Below are 25,129 nucleotides of genomic sequence, written 5' to 3' on the forward strand. Positions count from 1 at the left end.
AAAATAATATTCAAAAAGTGCAAAATAAGTGAGCGAAATTCAAACTGCCAGAACGCGCCACCACTGGTCGAACGAAATGTGACGTCATTTGACACGACATTGTATGAATCATCACTCCATACTCCATAGTAAACACAAGGTAAACACCCACTGGACGTGTCATGTGACGTCACGCAGGCGGCGTTTGAACTGCTTACATTTGTTAAAAGTTTTAAATTTCGTTTTTAAAAATATCTAGAGTATTTTGAAGCCCATTAATATTTTTTTCTACGTTATAAAATAGTAAACTATTAATTTAAGACAAAAAAGAAAAACATGAATATTCCCCATTGAAGCAGTGGTGATATGGATAATGGACGGATACACTTTGTCAAGTACATTTTCGGCTCAGCTAGTCCCACACTTGTTGCTGTCCTCTTAGGACTTTTTCTTTTTTTTTTAAAGTAAGGAAACCTTGCATAGATACCCACGGCCCCCGGGGAAGCAGCCGTGGGTTATGTTGGATTCTTAGGTACCGACTAAAACCCCACTGTGTTCCGTTGAGCCGCTTTAATGATGGGGCCGCGGGTATTGGTTGGAATTCTTCCGCGACTGCTGTCCTAGGACCTATTTCATTCAAATACCACTGTTGTTTTTATTGAAGCTCAAGGTCACTCACTCTCTGCACCCATTAATTTAAACTCTTCTAGAAGGATCACCACCATTACAAGACGCCACGTCAATCTAGCTAGTTAACCTATTCCACATAAGATGTCACCTGCTCAAAATACAAGATGTCATCGATTGATCACTGACGACATCTGGAGCGTCACCACGCCACGGAAGCGTCGCCCATCCGTCATCGTCAATGGACAAAGCGTTTTGTATTTATCCCGGTTATTTTGGCGCGTGATTCATATGTCTTAGGACTTAGGGCATGGATGGGAATGTGTATTCCAGCATATGAGTTCAAAACATTCAGTCTTGTCTTATACGTCGCGTCGTATCAATTAATTATAGGTAACATATCATTTTAAATATGTTTTTGTGTACCTACTAAATGGCTGGATTGAGTTATAGTTTTAAGAGTTTAAGTTGCGACGTAAGCTTTGTGTTTTGAATTGACATCGAAAATTGTGCAAAGAAGAAACGTAAATGAGTGAAAGATTTAGTTGTTATTTGTGACTATATTGACTGTAAGAAACGTAAGATTAACTGAATTGTAGTTAGTTATATTTGTGTCTTTAACATCTTTATTTATATTAGTTTCACATTGTAAACTTGCACTGGCACTGTCTTTGTTAAACATTACCTAGCTAATATTTTTTAAATCGAAAATAAATTCTATAAAATTACATTAAAAATTACAAGCCACAGCGTTAACTTTAATTGCCAAACCAATAACAAATAATCGCCACTTCCAAAATCCCAACCAAACCGTCCTTACACAAAATCAATAAATTACCCCAAACGTGCAGAACTACAAAAATATATTATTTCGCGTGCAACTGCACAAAATCGCATAATTTGATTAATGACCGCTCTTTTTGTCCGTCGCTTCGACACATGTTCATCGATCAACGACAGATGTCGCCCGACGTGATAATGCGGTCAAGAAGATCGCAAATTTGACAAACATTAGTGCAATTTTTAGTAACTAGCCGCCTGCCCGCGGCTTCGCCTGTGGAAATTTCCATGAAAATCTTTCGTGGTTCACCGTGGTAAGAAGCTTGTCACTCTAGCCTCCTATCTCCAAATACATAAAACCATAGAAGAAATCCTAATTTTCACGGTTCACCGCTGTGAAAAGTAGTTTTATGTAGTACTACTATACTACTACTACTACAGTAGTAGTAGTAGTATGTACCTAGTACGTAGGTTATGTCAGTGACACAGAGTGTTCTAGTCTTCCACCAATCTCCAGACATATAATAAAATGATACAGAAAAATTGTTCCGTTGCGAGAAAGAGAGACAAACAAACATACTTTCGCATTAATAATATATATGATACATTCAAAACCATAGTATCTATGTTAAACGTATAAGAATACTCTGGTCAAGTTTGACTGGAAATTCAGTTAAGAGGGGTTAGGCGGTCAGCGAAAATTCAGCTATTCGGGACTGAGGTAAGCGGTGAGGGGGTCCGCGTTTAGTATGGAATCAACGTGCTCGAAACTAAAAATCGTAAGCGCCATTCACATTTTTATCACAAAGTGAATGAAAATATTTATTATTTTCTAAATCTAAAACAGTCACGAAATCGACAAGGTAAATACCTATGTATTTGTGATTTTATACGAATTATTATCGTAAAATACGGTTGTAATGAGCATTTATATGATATTTTAGAGGTAACTTCAGAATTTTTTTTTATCGAGCAAAATTTTTCCAATCGTGTTTCGGAAACAGTCATCCCATCCCACATACGTTCTGTAATACATATTAGAAATTCCAGTGCGAAAAAACTTCAATGTTTTCAATTATAGCTCATAGAAAACAGTTCATTTTGCCGTGTTCACCTACTAAGGCCCCTTAAAACAGCAATTATAATTCAAGATACGCGCTCATTCTATTGTATAGGAAATTAGCAAAACATGTGCATTTAATTGTTATAAACGATAATAGTATATTTGTAAAACTATAGGCTATATAGATTGCTATTCTGTCTGTTTATTCTAATGTATAAACTCCATACCATAGAAATACATATAAATGGTAACGTTATACCTACAACGACTCACATAATAATAGTTTTAGTTAAAAAAGCCAAGCACACTTGAATACGATAAACTTATGAACTTTTTTTTAAAGGGAAAAGGGAAGCGCTTGACCACAATCTCGCCTGATGTTAAGCTGAGATGTGGTCTAAGATAGAACGCGCTTCCCTAGAAGGTACCTATTCACTCTACGCATGAAGACCCCCATATTGTACTCGTCGGGAAATTATTGTATGGTCACTGATCCTTGAACAGCAGAAAGTTTAAATTAAATTGAATAGAATAAAATGGTCTACTGGTCTACATCTAATCTAAAGGAGTCGGTTAAATAGTAAATACAACCATACCAACATACCTACAGGTGAATTTAAAAAGCGTGTGATAAAGGAGTTATGTATATGGTTTCTGTTTTTATGTATGTATTTACTAGCTGCTGTGGTTCGCGGTTGTACCCGCAGTTCTCCGCTCTTGTTGGTCTTAGCGTGATGATAGCCTTTCTCGATAAATTGGCTATCTAACACCGAAATATTTTTTCAAAACGGACCAGTATTTCTTGAGATAAGCGCATTCAAACAAACACACTCTTCAACTTTATAATATTAGTATACATCAACTAATAACCTACTTTTAAAACATGCAGTTTTTGTAAAAGATCTCATTCACGGTTTCTAAACTAAAATATTATGTATACGACACTTTATTCTGTATTAAATTTAGACAGAGAAGAATTATCACCTGCTACTCCCACACAGTCAATTTACAACTTTTACAACTATACTAATATAAAAGACATAAAATTTGTAAGTCGTAAGATTCGTTTCCGACATCAAATAAGTTCTCAATACGAATGTATTTTTTATGTCTCGACTGGGTAAAATGATATGAATGATTTTATAATTGTAAGTCTGTTTTTTTGTCTAATTAGGTCCAGTACTAAAAGAGGCATTCATCGAATTGTAAGTGTAAAATTTTTGCATTAAAAAATATTAGGTATTTTCAACAGAAAAACTCATACGAAAAACAAAGTCGCCCAATTCAGTGCCCAAAACAAGTAAGGAAGATTGTTATCCATTAATATCATTTTTCTTTTCAATTTTCAAAGAATAAATATTCAAAATAAAGGAGCTAAAATGTATGTAGGTACCTACCCATAATCTCGATACATAATTATTACATAGTCACCAGTTTCAACTAGCTTAAAATAATAAAATGTCAAAATACACACACACACACATTATATTTTACATATCTAATATATAAAAATCAATGCCACTTTTCGTTGTAATTCCATAACTCGAGAACGGCTGAACCGATTTCGATAATTCTTTTTTTATTATATTCCTTGAAGTACGAGGATGGTTCTTATGTAGAGAAAACGTTAATATGTACCACGGGCGAAGCCGGGGCGGACCGCTAGTATGTACATAATATGCAGTTCTACTTTTCATTTTGAACTCAAAAATTAAAATTGTGAATCATTCTTTCAAAAGTGAGACGGAAGTTTGTTGAATTATTTATGTTCAGCGTTTTTTCGATTACGATATATTATTTTTATTTAATCTAGATAAAAATTTAAAAAAGATATTTATTTCTTTTTTAAACCAGTGTTGACAGTGTACCTGTAGATACCTGTAGATACCTACAGAATAATTTCTTTTTTAACATTATACCTAATCGTCAAATCTTTACTCCTTTTTTTAATTTAAATAATTTCAATGAGAAAAATCTTTAAAATACTGATTTGTTCTTATAAAATAATATACTAGAAATAAAAAATATACATACTGACCTATAAATATCCACGTTACCCGAATAGCCTATAAGTTTTATAAATAACTAATTTTCTTTACTATTATATTTACTTTCAATTGTACTCATTATAATAATAAATAATAATAATACTTCTTAACATTAACCCTGTAAAGATACTGCAAGTTTCAGCCAAACTTCTACACTCAACTCTATAGAGGTAACCCTTAAAAATCTCCTCGTTAACCCGTCACCGGCGCCCTGACGCTTGAGTGATCGGTCTCTTCGACCCGCTGAATAAATACCGAGATTTAGCACAATAAATGATTTAGTTGGGGTAATAAGCGGATTGATGTTAACGATAGCCTCGCATTTGTCAAAGGGTTAACTGTTTAACCCTTTTGCCAAGGAATGAGTCTTTTGTGGAGCGAAAAATGTCGGGTGGGTGTAAATGACCCAAGCTTTTGCGTAACTAGCTGCTTCAGCTGGCTTCGTCTTAGTTGGAGTAAGAAGACTGATAAATAAAGGCTATATTGTTGCTTAGAATTATTAATGTAGCTTGGAAGTCTAAACGTGCAAACATACAAAATATTAATTTTTTTTTCATCATAATTGCGTAGTGTTGAACGAAGGAGTGATGCGTTTGAGGTAGAATTTAAAGTAAGAATTCTAGACTTATTTATTGAATACTAGCCTACCGCCCACGGCTTCGCCCGCTTTGTTTAAAACCTAATAAATTATATACTTAAACCTTCCTCTTGAATCACTTTATCTATTAAAAAAAACCGCATCAAAATCCGTTGCGTAGTTTTAAAGATTAAGCATACCATACACATAGAAAGCGACTTTGTACTATGTAGTGATGTTACAATTATTGACAACAGATGGCGTTGTCATTATAATAAACTCGATCTATTATGTGAAATAGGTACCTAGTTGTATATTATTATTTAAATTGTTTACAAAGTGATATCTATTATGTTGATGTGTAATTTGAATTGGAACGATATAATATTATAGTTTAAAATATAATTACCGTTACAGTACTCTTAGCAAATGTATTCAATTACTTAATAATTTATGAAAACATTTAAAATTTCTGTACAAGTTTTATCATGACAATCCTTTTTCCGTTTTCTTAATATTATCACATTGAGATCGTATTATTTGTGTCAATGTCCCAAACTAATAACGAAACTAAATAATGCAGATCATTAACCACTTCTCGCTTCTCATCTAAATTTATTCGCTCGCAAACTTGACCAGCAGTGGACAGTCAACAATTCTTTATGTCGAACATGAAATGTAGCGTCGTTAGTGTGATTAAATCGACGCTCGGTTAAGATGTCTGAGTGATTCCCGGGGGGGTGGAGTGACTAATTAGCCTGGTAATGTATGCACGTACTTTGTCGTATTATAATATAAAATATTCATCTTTATACGCTTTAGTGGTATGAAGGTATTTTCAGAAATCACTAGACTTACTGATATTGTCCTTTTGGGAAATCGGCAAGACGGTTATGGTTACTACTACGGCTACTACTGTTATTTTTTATACAATTTACTAATTTATTTTCGTCTATTCCATAGATATAAGCGTAGATAAAAAAAATAATTGATTACACATCAGTTTCTTATTTATATACTTTTAATAATTAATAATTTAGAAGTACAAAATGTGTACTACTAGATTTGCAGTTTATTCAAGTTAACCCTTTGTAAAGCAAAGTCACTCTTTTCGATAAAAAATCAAGCATTATACAAGGAAACGAATATGATACTTATTGTACTTTAAGACAATATAATATTATAGTTATTAAAATTCTGCCCTATTTGTAATTCCACTTTATATTCGTCAAACATGTGCGAGTAATAAATTGCTGTTAATCTATTGAGGAGTTAGAGACAAAATGTGTTTCAAACTATAAAAAATACTTAATAAAGTACAGTCTACACTGGGTAAAATATATTGTATCGAATGTTTAATATTAGTAATTACTATGGATATTCTTCCTTGCAGTTTGAGAAAGCTTTTGGGTCATTTTGAACGGAGGCATGTCAAAATATATGCAAAATTTTTGAACTGGTTTGATATTCTGTTACAATGTTTAACCCAAATACGTGTGTTATAAGTAGATATAAAAATAATGCGAATTCTCTATTGTTTCCGTTCTTCAGAAATTTATTTTGTAATGTGTGTAAACAGTGTGTAATGATTTCATATGGTGTCGTTATTTGGATCATCAATGAAAAAAAGGGTATTGATTTATGTGTATAAATATTGTGTGTGTATTCTTACACTCTTTCATATTTTGTAGAACCTGTAAAATGTAATCTATTTAAAGATGTTCTTAATAATATAACTTGAAAATGAAAATCTGTTTTGAACATAATATGAAAAGAATTATAATTTTCTAATTCAAATTAGTTACACGTCTCCGATCGAGTTGCAATACGACAATAAGACATGTCAATTGTCACTGTAATCTGCTTATTAATTTGTAGTAATAATTATTGTATATCCATTTATTCTAAGAAAATTCTCCATAGATGGTCTGTCTTAACTTATAAATGATTAAGTAATAATAAAACAGTCTATTTCTATTCTTGTGTTTCATTTTTGCTTCACTCACTTTATTTGAGGAAAAAATTAACATATTCATGTTGTCTGTATGTGCGTGTAATGTGTGTCTTATCGCTAATTAGTCAATACTATATAAATGGACTAGCAAACCTGGCGAACTCCGTTTCGCCACCAGCACCAGTGACACCTTTTCTTTGCTATGGAGCCCGAGACCTTTCCAACGAATGCAAAACCGTGGAAATCGGTTGGTGCGTTCTGGAGTTATAGCGTCAGGAAGGAAAACCCGACTTATTTTTATATAGTAGATGTCAATAATGCAAGGGGAAATGATAAATAAAATAACCTTTAAAGTATTTAACATATATATTTCTTTGAGCTTTTAATTGCATTTTGAAATACAACATAAAATATTAAATAAGATTATTAAATTTGGTAAAATCAATATTTCAACACCTTTTAAATGAGCAATATATCTCGTCGGAGCTAGCGTATACATTCTTTTGAGTTTAATATTAAATGATACTTTGAACGTTACATTTATAATTACGTGCGACTTCGTAACACATTCAGAGGCTCGGGAATTAGTAAATAGACTAGCAAATATCCTAAACGATGTTAGCAACCCCGAACCTTTCAATATGTACAGAAACGCACTTCCATGATATTCGCCTGAAACTTACACAATACAAGTTTACAATATTCTTTATTAAATATAAAAGAGTTTTCACTCATAAGACCGTATATACACATCGTATAACTGTTGTTACATTGGAAGAATCTCACAATACCAAAAGACCTACACGTATACGAATGTAATTGTCCTCAAAGAAAATAGTAACATATCACTTTTAATAAATTTTAAATATAATTTTTATTCGGACAACCGTATAATGCGCTGATACAATGGTATACAAGTGTTCACAGTAGGGTTACCTAATTTACTTACTTAGTCTAAATAATAAATAGCGATCTCGCGAGGAGAGGGACCTACAGCGAATTTACACTAAGGAGATTGTTATATTGCATCCTATGACGATTTCGTCGTATTTACATGAATCGACCATGAGATTGGATCTCCGAGATTACAGGCATCGACGGATATCAAAAATTATATAAAAACAAAAAACTCCAAAATATACATAGATAAACTTAGAACAGTTAACTAACTCTGATTTACATAAAAAATTAAGTAACACGAAACATGATATTGCAACGGATTCGTCTGAATACTGACGGCCGCGACGCGACAAGCCAATCGTCGCGCGACGATACTTCCCTTTAGATTATTAGCAAAAAATATACTTTTACGAGAGATCGAATCTAAATTTCAAGACTTAACGTGACTTATATTTACAATTATCGAAATGGAATTACAATACGTCGTGGAAGATAAGCCGACCGGCCGGCCGCGCTACAACCTCTTTAACTAAAGGCAATATTTTAAAAATATTCTCTTACACCTAAATGAACGTAAGACGTTTGGCGTATACTTATGTCGCTAGATTAATTACACTAACCGTTCTACGCGGTGATCTCTAACGATTACCTAAATAATTAAATTGGCAAAGAGTTTCGAAATACTTAGCGTCGCGATGCGACCTAAACCTATGAAGGTTCAATGCAGGATATGGTATCATCACATCTGATGGCCCGGCGGACACGTCACACTTACACGTACTTGCTAGACAGCTGCTTCGCTAACTCCGTGTACTTGAGAAACTTGGAGTGCGGGCTCTCGTCGAACGACTGCGAGGGACTGCGCGGGTCCTGCGGGGAGGCCGCGTTTGAGCCGCTGCTCTTGTGCGTGCCGGGGGACGCGGCAGGCGGCGGCGCCTTCATCGGGACCGGCTCGGGCAACGCGCCGTCCTTCACGAAATGCATTTTGGAGAGATGGTGTCGGTATGCACCCTTGGAAATGAACGGCGTGTCGCATAGAGCGCACTTCATAATGGAGTCAGTGACGACAGCGTCGTTGCAAGCCCAACTGAAAGTTAAGATGCTCGGAGGGCCCGCGGGGGAAGGGGCGGGAGCGGGCGCTCTGTTGGAATTTGTTTCAGTTTTATCGCAAAGTTTTTGTAAAGCTGCGAGCGGGTGACTACCGCTGCGACGGGAAGAACTGGGTTCATTGGATGATGCACCACCGGCTAAATTATCGAACATAGAGGAGAGTGCTCCCAAACTAGATGCTGGCTTTCGCTCTGTACCAGGAGTAGGGGCAGATCGATCACTGGAAGGACTGCGCGGACTAGGCACTGGACTTGGACCTTCTATTTCACGCTTAGTAACAGCGGGTTTGACATCTTCATCTACCGAACTACTTGGCCTAGCTTGCTCCTCGTCATCGTCTACTTCAGTTTTAACCCTAACAGGCTGGTTGCTCAAGTCTACACCGTTTTCGCGCTCATCATCATCAGTAACCTCTTTCTTTATCCTAACTTCAGCAGGTCTATCTTCAGACGCCGGGGTCTGAGAGCCGCGGGTGTCGGGCGTGGTGCGCGGGGTCATGTGATATGAATCTAACTTTCTATCGGGAGTGAGTGATTCCACTCTACTGCCTCCACGTTCAGACATTGAACTGGATTCGCTACCGCTACGCTCGCGACGTCCATAGCCTTGCTGATGATGGTAATTTCTCAACATGTTCATTGTCTGAGGATCTACTAGAGGCTTTGTATAATCTACGCTTTCATCTATACCTAACCTTTTTAAGATACTTGAGCCGATTGGAGCGTGTGAAGCACCTCCAGGCATGCCAGGCACCGAGTGCCGTGAACGGGTGTCGAAACTCTTTTCTATTAATTGCTCAATAGCATTAAGAACCGATGGCGAAGAGCTTTTATCGTTACTAGCGTTATGGTCTTTGGAACTAGGAGAAGATTCATTAATAGATGAAGGAGAGCGGTGGTGCGCAGAACCTGGAGAAGGTATTTCATCATTAATACTCTTACGGCCATCGCGGCTAGTCGGCGTAACGTGTCCGGGAACATCAGGTGGGATAATGTTATTGGAAAGAAGCGCACTTTTCAGAAAATTCCTTTGGCTATTAGACATGGGCGCACCTATGCATTGACGTATATGCTCTACAAATAGTGCAGTCTCAATTTTATCACCGCATTTTTCGCAAGTAATTCGGCTTCCAGCACCGAAGTCTCTAATGGGCTTTCCCATTGGGACGCTGTTACCTTCGCCATTTTTAAATTCATGTTGTGCTCTCTCGAGTTCAAGTAGCTTTCTAACAGGTAACGACTTTTTTCGTTTTTCACGTGTCTGACGTCTCCTACCCCCGCTTTCAGTAATAGATCTCATAATATGCTCTTTATAATGCGAATTTTTAACCATGTGATTACTCAACTCTTTTAACGAACTAAACGCTTGGTCGCAAACCTTACAAGTTAAAACTGCGCTTACATGACTACTCGTTCCCGTGGTGGGAGGAACAGCGTTATTAGTACCTGGTGTGCTAGAGTTTGAACCTTTAGCATCATCGGAAGACTTCCAAGAAATAATTTGTTCTTGTGATATAATATTTGTATAATGTTGGGTACGCTGCATATGGCTAGTCATTTCTGCTAATGATCGGAAACTCTCAGCACACCACATACATTTCAATATCTGTCTAGTTTGTTCAGCTCCTTTTCCTAACCATACATCTTGACCGCGAACTAACTTTCTAGGTATTGGCATATTTTCTTTAATAAGCATATTAAGATCATTATGATTAGGCTTAGATGAACTACTTGAAGACGAAGAGTTATGTGACGGCGTCGAAGGTGAGCTCGATGGCGGCTGCAGAGAAGATGGCATGGGGGCACCTGACGTGGGAGGCACCGGTACGTTCACTCCACAATGCTTAGCTTCCTTCATATGAACTGTCAGATCAGCTAATGAATTAAAACTTTTCTTGCACCAGACACATTTCAAAACATCTTTAGTCTGGTCTGCGCCCTTGTTCAGCCAGTGCGATTGCCAAGCTGAATGTCGAGCGGCAGCGTTCGGTGTTAATCCAGCACCTAATGCTGCACTCTGAACAGATCTAAATAATTCTTCTCCACCTAACCTACTCAGTTCGCTCATCTTCTCGAGAGCTTTTGTCGCATCACTGGGGGTCGGTGCACCGTGCTTAAGTTTTCCATTCCAATCGCCGGGTACACCCCCTTTAGGCGAGAGGCTGGCTGCGGCTACGGCGGCAGCGAAATATGGCAAATGTGGAGCAACGGGCGTGGTCCATGGCGTCGCAAGAGGCTTAAAATCTGCAGACCTAGAACTTTTTCTCGTTGGAACCGGAGACGGCGAATCTTCTGGTCCTCTCTTTCTTGTGCCGACAGATAAATCTAAAGGCCCGTTTTCATTCTTACTAAGATTGACAGCATCATCGCCGTCCATATCATCATCGTCATGGGGCGACTCACTTCGTTTTGTACTGAAGTCCAACACGGCGTCTGCGCGTTCCGCGTCGGTCAGGTCTTCCTGGCAGGACATGAGAAGACGTTGTTGTGCCGCAGCGGCTGCAGCGCCGAGGTAGGCGGCTACAGCGGCCGAGTGCGGGGGGAGCAAAGCGGCTGGAAGCGCTGCGGGGAGGGCGGCGGAGAGCGCGGCCGGCAGCGGGAGGCTGGGCGCGCTGCGGCCGGAGTACACCGAGTCGTTGGAGGGGCACCGGGGCGCGCCGGACGACTCCCGCGACAAACATCTCGGACTCTCCCTGTTGACAAAACGACAACTATAAATACACACATCGTAATCCATGAATTAAATTATCATTTCGCTTTTCATTTGTAGCGAAACCGGTTTCGAGATATTCGTGTATGAGAACACGATTGTATATTATCGTTTATCATAATATTTATGGATGAACATTATGTGTTTATAATTTAATACATCCTATTGAAGTTTTAACAGATATTTACATTTAAATGAGATTTTTAAAATAGTCAATCACTTGTTGAACATGGCACTGTGTCATTATTTATAATTACAATGCCTTTTATAAATATTTTTTTATCACTAAAATTAATAAAATATGACGTTGATCTCTTGAAGAAACTTTCTATTTCAAAAGAACTGTTAATAGGATCGTTTAAATTCGATTATAGCTTTATGGAAATTGAATCATCATCAACATTCATATAAATGGAGTCAACCTGAAGTGACCTCATATATTTTAACGCTATTATTTTGTAAATTAGATGCTTAAAGCCTACTAGACTAGCTCTACGTTATTAATTTAAATTGTAAGATAACACTCATCGCATCCTTTAAATTTGAATACGAAATAAACCAATTGACAATAGAAATCTGTACTAGTCATCATATAAGAATGTTGGCAATAATTATAGTTATAGAAGAGAATCGAAGATAATTCCTTGATAAATGTTTATTAGCGTGAATAGAGGAAGGTATAAGTTATCCATGTTTATGAGACAATAAAAGATATCGACTGATGTAACGTATTCCGATATGAAGACAATAAAAATAAATCTTGTCAACGAAAATAGAAGGATTAGGATATTTGAGTTCGCATCAGAGTTGCCAACTAAACGCCAACTTTATAGCAGTTTAGTGCACAGGTGTTGGAAGAAACTATTTCCCTTTAGTGTGTCTTGAAATATCATTGTCAGACGTTCAATAAACATTGATTAGTTAGAGAGAAACATATTTTTTCAACAATAATTTTGTCAGCAAACAACAAAAATAAATTTATATGTAAATCGAAGACGGTGATAAAAACAAACATTAACGGAATAACTAAGCCGTAACTAATTGATAGAATTTCCAATTCAAATAATATTCATTCAAAATAAAAGTGCACTTGTATAAATAAAAATCGTACCTCACGTGGTCAGGTTCAACAATCATCTTCGACGAAATGTTTTCGAAATTTTCAAAACGTCGAATGGTGAAGCGTTCTCGAATCCATTAATGAGCACAATACGATCTTTGAAACACTTTGAACATGAGAACAGATAGACTTCCTAAGAACTATTGGAAATGTAAACACGACACGAAAGATGCGGCCGGCGGTCGAGAAGGAAATGCGCGGTGCCTGCGGCGGCGGCGGCGGTCCCGCGTGGAATGAGATGCCTCGTGATTTACGACCCGCCTGCAACACCCTCCCCCCGCACGCCTCGCGAGCGACAGAGACGGCCGCCGGGCTAACGGACGAATCGGAGCGGAGGAGAGAGACGGGTATACGTATTCGGCTTCGAGGGGTGGTGCGCTGCGTAATGCAAGCGTGCGTGCTATGCGCGAGGTGGACGTGCAATGACGGGCGATCGTTTCGTTGACAGGCCGACAGTGTAGCTGGCGCATAGCTGAGTCACCGTCGTGACACCGATCAAAAGTTTGATGAGCTATCGAAACGATAACTCATCGACGTTTGTAATTTAAATGAATGTTTGATGTAAGATTGTCGACTTATAGGATTAGGAGACGGTGACGAGGAAAGCGCACAGCGACACGCGGGGACGAGGCCTTTCACCGTGGACAGACAGGGGACAGGGGACGGATTTACGTGTATCATGAACAGATTGCTGCTTTTGACAAAGGAAAATGTCTTGTTTATCCTACTGTAAAAGACTTATTCCATTTCATGATAGGTACCCAAAAATACAATTCACAAAACTAAGCATAAATAGTAGTTTAAAAGTATAATTAAGCTAATGGTAACCATAAGCAAGTAGAGTTTGAAACAAACGTATGAAATTTCAAACGGCTCGCCAGCTGTTTATTGCTTCCTATAAGCATTAGTTGGGTGCGGGTCAATCAATCACTTATATTTATGTGACAGGTATTATACTCTTTCCCCACACATTCGGCACGCACACTTTCGGAAACAGGCGCACATTTAAATGCCTTATAGGTAAAAAATGGCAAAGTTACCGCGTTTATTGATATAAAAGAGTTTTTTGGCAAGTTTGAAATTTGAATTGGGACACTGCTTAAGTGTGACTAAACTACATTTAAAGCGATCTCAGATGGATTTTAGGTACATAATATGTTGGATTCAAATAAAAAACTTGAATTAGGTACTTATGGAATTTTCAAAACTGGGAATATTCTTGTTTTATTGTTATTTAAGTGTATTATTTCCTAGAAGAATTGAAGCTCTGCTGACGAGGAGTCCTTTTTGCCACCATCGCTATATTTTTTTTCTGTTCTGTGTTAGATTATTAAGATTTATATTTTTATTAAGGTTCATGGTAGCAAATAAAACGCTTTCTATTTATATACCATCTAGATTTCACGATTTTTATAACACTACAAAAACGATCAAAAAATACGATTTTTCCAAAAGCAAATATATTTTCAAGCGTCGTGATGTCACTCAATACAGCGTCAGATCATACGATCTCCATTTGCGCGGGGACACCTGTCATTGTTGAATAATTTCACAGTTACAACGTGAATTATAAAGCAACCAGATGTCTGAAGCCATAAAAATGCACAGCTAATAACTTTGGTCAGTTTATTGTCAGAATAAAGTAGTTCTTAATTGCAAAAAAAAATGTACCCAATTAAACATTTAAAAATGAACATTTTAGGTTTGTTCGTGATAATATCAGCGTGATACAGATCACCTTATTAATTGATATACAAAAAACGAATCGAAAATCTAAACAATAGTATCTGAGATGGATGTTCTAGAGGAGAATGTTTATGATTGATGACGTCTCCTCACTGCAGCTAATTGACAGTGATGGAACAGGGAGCGTAGATAGCCTGCCAATACATTATTTGCTGTTTAGAAAACTTTACAATCCATCCATAATACTAAACCTATATGCAAAAGAGTCGATTTTACGATAGCAATATTTTCCGAGTGATAAAAATCGGCTGCCCTTGGTCTTATAGTTTTTATTCCTCATAAACATTTATGTTCCTAATTAAGTTGTTGAGTTTCATCCATAATTCGTGTATTTCGAAGCCGTTTCGTATTTATAAATTATACATTAACCATTATTGATTATTATTTATGACACTTCTAACATATTTTAATATACTTTATTTGTTTTTATCACTATTAGACTACTTAAAGATAATATAATTATGAAAATCTGTTGAAATAAAATGTATATTTGATTTCTGATATCGAACTGATTTCCTGTACGACATTGTGGATTTTTTTATCTAAATTATTTAATCTATTAAACACCTGTTAAATCTATAACTTCTGGGTATTTTAATTTAATCTAAGACAAAACTGTATCTGTTTGTCCTTAATCAATAATGTGGTTGAGGCCGTAAGTGACATTTTAAAATGGCACGTAAATTACAAACAAGGTTATAATAATCGTCGATATTACTTTATCTCCAGCGACCATTATCTAGCATATTCGATCAATCTTGTCTCCTGACTATCCAGGAGACGGAGCTTCTTCAGTTAAACATATATTGATGGAGTGTCAAACGTAAAGTTCTTGATCATTTTTAGTGTCACTACCTACTAGCTGTCACTATCGCAGCCATTCATTCTTGGAGCGGCTATAAATCATTGAACTACTATACGGTCAGTTGTGAACTTTAATTCTTCGAAATAGAGGTGAGCGTTGAGATCGTTATGATTGGTGGGTTCCATAGCGTCGTGGACAGCAGTTGACAACTGATCATCGAAAACAATGGGATCGTTAAAGTGGACACCAGGATTGAAGGCGAGACCACCGTCAAGCAGACAATGCTCTTAGCAGTCGCAGTTGCGTGAATGATAGTTCTGATAACTTAATGATTCATTAATGCGAATTTTATCGATATTACTTGTTCGAAAAGTCAACAATGCTTGTTTTATTGAGCGTTCGAAAAAAATATTTTTTTTACACTTCTGATGCCTCGATAGTACTGATGATGTTTTTATTAAAATTGCTTATTATTAATTTAAAATATAATAGATAGCTGTATGAGGAAGGATACGTTGTTTTAGGAACGACTATCCTATCATCAGGTACGAGTAGAATATAAGTTTTATAAGATTGCCTTCTCCAAATACACATCTTGAGGAACCCATGGAAATCTTTCCAAAGAAAGGCTGAACCACTTCACTGTTCCTATTTTGTGGAACTCATGACCTTCCTAAGAAAGGTTGACCAAGTGTTATGACATTACCTTTCTGCATTAGGGTCCTGGATGAGGGTAGCCGGTATGCTGTGCTCGATGTCCCTCTCGTCGGGCGCCGGGGAGGTGCGGGACGCGGGGGAGGCGGACCTGGAGGCTTCATCCTCTCTCTCCACCGCCCCCCTCTCGCGGTGGTGATCCTTCACGCCGCTGTCTGGACTTGTGGCTTCTTCTGTGGACAAAGAGAGGAAACTTAATTTGGTCTAAAGCATTGTGTACATAATCGCTTCTATTATTATTAAACTCGTCTTAAAAATTGGCAACAGTAAGAGCCGCTATCTTTAGAATGTACATATAGTTTATGTAGCCAAGTTAGAATGTTCCTTCCTGGTAGTAAATTGTATAGCTTCAAACATTTAGCAACAGGTTCAATTAAGATATAAGATAACCGTCTATTACAGGTCAATGGAACAAATTAAAATTGAAAAGTAAAGTCGGTTGCTCAAGCGAAAACAGACAAACAATACATTCGTAAATCTTGATAAAACTTGAAATTTAGGTTGAATGGGAAAAGCAACATTTTAAAACGACAGTTACGATATTATCGCGCATTCGATAAAAATAGGAAAATTACCCAAAACGGGGCCAGAGCTCGTCGTGTTGCGCAAACATATGATTAATGATTGATTGATTATTCTGTTAGTCATAGACTCGAACGGATCAATTATTCAAACCGGCTATCAGCTGACATAATTTCAATAAGTCGATAATATCGATTCATTCGTCCGCTTATCGCTCGAAGCGTCTGCCCAATTAAGAACACCAGAATTAATTTGTCGACCTGAACGGTAATCGAACCTAATCGCTTGCGTGTTTGCTGTACACAATTTCGTGATTAAAATTCATCTGCCATGTGACAATAATTCTAATTTTGGTCGATAACAAACACGCAATTGGGACCGAATTTTGTTGCAATATCCAGCAGTGTCAATGTAGCATGAATGGACTTCAGATGCGCATCTAGACACCGGATATCACCATGATGCTGGGTATCAAATTAACTAAGACTAAACCGTCGGGACGAAGTGCAGAGCGCGACCCTTCGTCCCGATTATGAAGTTATCATACGGAAAACGTACCGAAAAAAGCACTCTGTAATCGGAGAGCATTCAAAAACGCAGCGACACGGTGGCCTGCGCGGTCCGCTTATTTCACTGCTCACTGGCTCGTGAACTGCGTTTTGCATGCTAATTGATTAAAACGCATCGTGTCAATCCATATCGGACAGAGATGCACCGCATGAAATGCCCGAGGCGAGCCCGACTTCCACAAACGCGTCCGCTCCGCTCACATCAAAGGAAGCATTTGCCTATGCCCCTGAATGCTCTTCCGAATTCGAGCTCAAATGACGCGTGGCGTTATCGTGATGCTTTTGAATTATTGCCGCAAACCAACACCGTTGCAGTCATCTGTCTGATTCCGCTCTAAGCAACCGACTTGTATAGACTTATCTCGCTAAAGCCAATGGTACAATTGAGAATTTCGGAAAACGGTACGAATTGTTGGCTTCTCCGTAAATCGATGCGAAGCGCGATTATCTGTGGTAAATTATTGATTAGCGATACGGATGTCAACGTTAACGAAACGCATTGGGTCGCAATAAAAGTTATAAATCGTGATTGTATCGTGCCATCATAAATAGGTCTCGATAGAGTCGGGGACGTCGTTAGGTTTTGAACTTTATCGCAGTCGTTTTAGCCGTTCTTATGGATAAATCGGCGATATGAGTTATTTGAACGATTTTTAGTTGAGCTTTGATCGGGGTATAAGTTATCAGCGGTTGGTATAATCACTCAAACAGATACTATGTCATATTTATCTAATGATCAATCAAGTGGTGATGGTAGCACTAATCCTTATCCCGTATCAGTCGATAAGGGACACCGTTTCGCAACACAAACTTTATTTGCTTTAAATTCTTTGTAAGTTCGTAGCGAATGCACTTACTTATCGGAAATTCTGGTGATTGATAATAATCGAATAGAATTTATTGAGTAAACAGTTGAATATATCGGAGTGATACCAAGTTCCAGCACTGAGCATTTGATGAAAGTATTGTTGATTTAACGATTAATAATAATGAAGATTGTCGTTTTGATATTGCATTTGTTTCTTTTATTAACGTTTTATATAAGATAGATCATTCTTAAAATATAATGATTTTGTAAAAATAAGTAACCATTGTTTCTTATCGATTTTGAAAGTAAACATACTCACTGTCTCTTAGTTAAAATAATAAGAGTTACATAAAGAAAGGAAGTAATAGAGACAATCAATTAACTTTACATATATTTATTTTATTTATTTCTCTTCAATAAAACTATACATAGAAAACTTATTGCTAATATACAAAAAAAAAGTATAGTTTATTAGGCGGTCTTATCATGCATGGTTGACCTATTGGAACGTTATATAGGAATTTTTTATTCAAGTTCAATCATTCTAAATTACATGACGTTTTCAATTTTGTGAAAAGAAGTAACTATTGTATCTTATCGAATTCTTAAGTACTACACTCTTCCTCAATTTAAAAAGCTTTTTGTTACCTACATATTATAAATCGTCGTATGTACCTATTAGATCAACATATTCGAAATAAACATAGTTTTCCAATTGGAAACTCTGTTTTATCAAATTCATGAAAATATACAAAGAGTGTGAGATCCGGCTGGAATTAAGAAAACTTACGTTTACAGTAAACAGACAGATTCCTTTGAGGTTATTATAATTAAATAAATCGAATGGTAAGTTTCAATCAGGCGACGACACGTAATTTCCCCGCTCTCGTTATCGACTTCTGCACCAGACGGCACAAAGCACAAGCTTTTGTTCCGTTGTTTGCGCGTTCGATTCCACAAAGCGTAGTTTTTGTATTAAAGAACCGACGGACCGCAAGTTTTGTGAGCCAATCGACGGTTAATGGAATTAGAATATTGTTCTGTGACGTCACGTTCCTGGGGTATCTTCTGTTGTTCTTTAACGTAGACGGTGTTTTACAATATTAAGATAGCAAGTTTAGTTAATTTTTTTATGCTTAACAGAGAACTATAGCTATATTTTAAGAAGCATTGCATCTTAAGCAATATAAGATAGAACTTATATTACTACTACTAGCTTCCGCCCGCGACTCCGTCCGCGCGGATGTCGGTCTTCGCGTGGATGGTTTATTTATCCATTTTGAGTACCTCTGACAATAACATCTTATAAATATCTATTGGACCCAATTCCCAAATACGGCTAGGCCTATAATAATACGCAACGTGTGTTCGCGGTTCTACGGAACAACGTCTATGGATAAAACTGAAAAATTAAGATTATTTTTTTTCTACGTATTTTTCCAGGATAAAAAGTATCCTATTTTACGCCCAGGATAATAAGGTATAATTATACCAAGTTTCATCGAAATCGAACCGCTAGTTTTCACGTGATGCCTTCACATACAGACAGACAGACAGACAGACAGACAGACAAAAATTTTTTTAATCACATATTTGGGTTTGGTATCGATCCAGTAACACCCCCTGCTATTTATTTTTTCAATATTTTCAATGTACAGAATTGACCCTTCTACAGATTTATTATATGTATAGATATAGATGATGCAGTTCAGATAAAATTGTTACAGTTCTTTTTTTCAATTGTCTTCCCTTTCAGTAGTTCTTCCTTCAAGCCTCCAATGTAGCGTGAACAACTACCTATATGTAACCATAATATACAAATCTCACTATACGTATGTAAAGCTCACTCGATACCACAACAAAGTGATCAGCCTACCAGCGAATTACAATCAATTTTCAACAATCTTTTCTAACTAATCCGCGCTATCTTGCCCCTGTCCGCGCACAGGCGCCGACACACTATCTGACAGTTTACGATCCCACCTGGTCAATTACCACGTGATAGAAGATAGCCTACTGGTCGATAAAAACCTAGGTTTAAAGCAAGGGTAAACGTGCGACTAATGTTTGCGACTAAAAGTTGCTAATTCTAGGATAGTTTAAATAATGGACCAAGTTTAAGAAATTAAAGAGTATATATAAATAAAATGTACGCTTGTGTGTTTAATCAAGATTTAAAATTTATCATTATAATGAATCAATACAATTAAGACAGCTCCCAAAATGAAATGCCGGAATCCTCGCAGTCACTAATCATCATTTATCAAACATAATAGTTAAATGTGGTTGATAATTTAAACAAAGAAATGATAATAATACTTAAATACATCACGAATAATGAAACCAAATACTTTTCATAGCACTTTTTACAAGCGTTGTTATCTTGTTATTAACTGCTACGCGTGCGACGCGATATCTTCACGACTTGCGACAAATTGTCGCGCGTTTACTTCACCGCTCTTTAGCTACCAAAGCTACTGCCTAGGATTCGTTACCGGTCTGAATTTACGACTTGTTATCGAGTATTGAAGACGCGAAACACTAGCTGAGCATTACGGGAATTTATTGGACAATACCAAATTAATTACGTCGCTACCTAGAACAGACTGAAGGAAGTTTTAAAAATAACCGAAGATAGTTTAAAGATGGGTAATGGGTTTAGTGTTTTTTGTATTATATTTAACTTATAAGTATGTTTTTTATTAAAAGTGGCAATGTTTGTATTTAATCGAACATTCAAACAGTAAAATCAAACCGATTATAATCTATGTGATAAACAAAATTTCATACGTTTCAATATATTCTCATTTAAATTAAATATCTACACTTTATAACACCCTCTACGTTTGGCAAGTATCAAAATTTCTCCAAATCTCTCTAACTGCAATCTAATCCAATCAAAGTCTACACTAAAAGAATGGCGTCACGTTTCCATCAGTTTAAGAATCACTTAGCGACGCAACAAGTGGAGGCATCATTTGTATCTGTCACACTCCAGTGAGCTATCAAACCTATACTCGTGAACTAGCCGTTACTAGTGTTTGTGCTGTTTTCATTTACTAAAGATTTGGTACTGTGTATAATAAACTAACAACGATTTCTTTTGCTACTGTAACTCTTCCTGAGAGTTAATTATAATAAAAAGGAATAGTTAAGATTTTAAACTTATATATTTGCATAATGTTATCGACTGTCAACTACTGCTAAAACAACAAGCCAAGCATTTGTTTATGTAAACGGTTAAAGATTTCAGCATGAAGAGAGAAGATCCCTACTTCCATACTAATATTATAAATGCGAAAGTAACTCTGTCTGTCTGTTATGCTATCTCTCAACCGATTTTGATGAAATTTGGCACAGACATAGGCTACCTTTTATTGCGAAATATGTACCACGGGCAAAGCCGGGGCGGACCGCTAGTTATAATATAAATTACAATTGCAAGATAAATCACGGAATAATATATTGACATATTCCTTACAATATACATAATATATCTACTGGCTTAAGTAGATTCAATTGAAGAATATTATTAAAATTACATAATATAACTTTAAATACGAATATTTATGATAAGTATACTGCTTTTGTCATAAATCTGGTTACACTTCAAACGATTTCATCTCAATTTTCTCTTCCAAAAAATGCATCTATCCATCTTAATTGATCTATTGTAAATCAATTGCGAGATAAGGGCCACAATCGTGATCGCAAGAGCAACAAGTATCATTTGTAGCTGTCACAGGCTCCAGTGTCAACGAATTAGAGCAGTCATCGTAATGATAGGATGATATATCTCGTTCAAAACCAAGGGATTTGTCCCTAATCCATTTAGATGTTTAACGACCTTTTAAAACGCGATTTGTTTTGTGTTTTCAGCTATTTTATATGAACATACAAATGATTATGCGAACATCATTTATTTCATGGATCTTACTACAATAATTTTATAAATATTTTGTCCAACTATTATTTTTATACTACCATTGGCTTTTGGCTAATTCAATGTCTGATGCTTAGCTTTTATCATTCTTAAATTCTACAAACACGACAACAGTTTTTTAAGCTTTGTCTTGATTTCAATACAAAATATCTCCAAGCTCCAACACATTTGTATTTTGTAGAAATAATATATCCGTAATTAAGCCCATCTACCGGTGTTAGATCATCAACACATTTTTCGATATCTTTTATTTATCATATTAATAAAAACCCACGGCAACAGTATGAATAATCGTTACGCAGTAATTATTGAAGTAATATCGTTAATATCAATCAACGTCAGACGAAGTTAAATTAATACCTTTACGAATCGAGTGTCGTCAATCGATGAGTGATGGATGGGTGACGTACACCCGGACCAAGGTTAAGTTACATTGGTACAGAGTTAGTGCGATGTGCACTCTAGAACTGGCTAAATAAAATAAACCTTTTATCAATCATAATATAAACCCTTGCAAAAAAGAAAAGACAAACGAAAAAGAAATAAAGCTTGTGTGGTAAATGGAATTGCAACGATGAATTAATATTTTAGATACATAGGTACTTTGGTATATTATCATGATGGACAAAATGAAGAGGATGAACTTTCAATATCATGATGAATTAACAAGCAGATGTATTAAACTACACAACAGCAGATTTCTTTTACTTTTTAGTACAGAAAAGAGAATGCCAATGAAACTTCCATACTATTTTTATTACCTAATTGTCTATTGATACATAATAATAAAATTATTTATCTGATTCAGTTCTATAATCCAAATAAACGATATTCCAAATATACAATGTGATGTAAGGTACCTATACAGTTAAACCAAGTTTTCTTAAAGAGATCTACTCAATCGATACTTACACTGACCAAATCAACTAACAAATCAAACGACCCTCAAACCAGAGTCCCCAAACTCAACCACAGATAGTTAAAGCTTGAAAAATCTCACCCAGGTTGTAGTACTACGTTACAATCCATATTTGTCAGTGTGGAGACGGTTGGACATCATTTTCATTAGAGGGTGGATGAGGCTACATTAATACTGGCGTCTGAGGTGCGATAGGGTCGTATAAGCCCGACCATATTTTTTCAAGGGTTCGTTGGAAAGACGTTTTCAATACGAATTGTTTAGTTTATTGTAGTTTATTAGAGTTGGATGATGCTCGTAATTTTTTTGTGTTAAAAAAGAACTAGATAGCAGAATAGAATTAGCCTTAGTTATTCTTAATGACATATATTATGCATTAAAAAAAATGGTTGTCTGTAAAGTCGGTTTACTGACGATATTTGAACGTGACAACGTCTTAAGGCCGATTGTGCTTCTTTGTCGCTCGTTCCGCGCTCTCGCTTGCACTTCAAGGCCTTACGGAACGCCTCAGAGCGAGGTAACGTCGCATGAGTCATGTTTTTTCGTGCGTGCAGCCGGCTCTATCGAATTATAAGACGTTGTCACGTCAAAATCTTGCCTTACTATATCTATGAACATGACTACACACACAAATATTACGATATGGAAATTTTTAATCCAGTAAGTACCTATTATTTCCAAAAAGCCAATCATCAATCAATCAGTCATAAGATTGGTGAAATCGCGGTCGTAAATTTCATGTAATCATAAGGTAAGTATCAAAAATTGTATTTTTCCACGATTATGAATGGACTGATAACTAATTAATTACTATTAAGATTTACAATTATTAAGTTGTTATTGCTTGAGCTAGATTAGATGTAAAAGATTATTAGCACATCCGTATAATAGTAATTATTTATTAATTATTTTCACGTGTATCTTTAGGCAATTTTTAGGTATATATTTTATTACTAGCTGTGCCGCGCGGTTTCACCCGCGTGGCTTCGCTCCTGTTGGTCTTAGCGTGATAATATATAGCCTGTATTACTCGTGGATAACGTAGCTTTCGAATGGTGAAAGAATTTTTAAAATCGGTCCAGTAGTTTATGAGTCTATTCATTACAATCAAACGAACAAACAAACAAAGTTTTCCTCTTTATAATATTAGTGTATATACACAACACACCGCTTAGTTTATCAGCATTAACGAGAAGTACCTATATATCTTATTTTTGACCATTTAAGTACCTACTTATAGGAATACATCACTTTGTCGTATGATTTAATTATTTATCAATATAATTAACGATATCAACTTAATCTGTCATACAGAGGCATCATTACCTGCTTTATCGTGAATTGTATCACCTACATTTTTGATATTTTTTTTGTCACTAAGTGCCGTTATCTATGTACAGTATAGTAAATTTATTCATATCTATTATAATTTATATAATATCTATCAAGTATATTTTATTTTCTTTTCAATTTCATAGTATTTTTATCACTGGTATAATAAATTATAATTAATCTTTATAATTGATTTTCGTAATTTGTTACCATCGCCTTATCTACTCATCTAATATGTTATTTGCAATGAGGTTGCTTGGAAGAGATTGTTATATAGAAATAAGACTGTCCCCGTTTATACCATATACCATACCGTCTATACCACTTATACTATGTTTATACCCACCGGCCACCGTAATACCCACCGTATCAATAACTAGAATTGATTTCAACTAAATAGTTGTTTTTTTTATAATTAACTAGCTTACCGCCCGCGGCTTCTCCCGCTTTGTCTAAAACCTAATAAATTATATACTAAAACCTTCCTCTTGAATCACTCTATCTATTAAAAAAAAACCGCATTAAAATCCGTTGCGTAGTTTTAAAGATTTAAGCATACAAAGGAACATAGGGACAGAGAAAGCGACTTTGTTTTATAGAGGTACTATGTAGTGATATCGATTTTCATCGAAGCCTTTTAAGATACCTATATCTTTAGAGATGAATAACAGTCAAAGTAGAAAACTCTATTTATATAGATGTAAAAATTCATTAAAAAAATATTCCAGAAAAAAGGTGACAAAATTGTTAGAATAGAATACAATTTTTTTTTTCAATATTTGCACAGGAAGTTGATTTTTTTTTCTATGATATTTATTATTTTTTACACTCAATTTGTCTGACTAAGAATCATCATACTATCAAAAATGCCATCTAAAGAACACATAAAAATTAAATCATTAAC

General features: G+C 36.0%; 1 protein-coding gene across 2 annotated transcripts in view; it reads right to left on the reverse strand.

Annotated features, from left to right (window-relative positions):
* Positions 1-7,384: 7,384 nt before the first annotated feature.
* The window catches only part of LOC123690880 (protein tiptop-like), a 211,561-nt gene continuing 193,816 nt past the window's right edge, over positions 7,385-25,129 (reverse strand). The window contains exons 4-5 of one of the 2 annotated variants that reach the window (XM_045634991.1): positions 16,125-16,305; positions 7,385-11,730 (exon numbers count right to left, since the gene is read on the reverse strand). In XM_045634991.1, coding sequence (XP_045490947.1) covers positions 8,700-11,730; positions 16,125-16,305 — 3,212 coding nt within the window. In that variant the 3' untranslated portion in view covers positions 7,385-8,699. Of the gene's footprint in view, positions 11,731-12,858; positions 13,248-16,124; positions 16,306-25,129 lie in introns of those variants that run through there. The other variant, XM_045634992.1, reaches the window with a different exon arrangement.

Source organism: Colias croceus, chromosome 4 (assembly GCF_905220415.1).
Source record: "Colias croceus chromosome 4, ilColCroc2.1".
NCBI classification, from domain to species: Eukaryota; Metazoa; Arthropoda; class Insecta; order Lepidoptera; family Pieridae; genus Colias; species Colias croceus.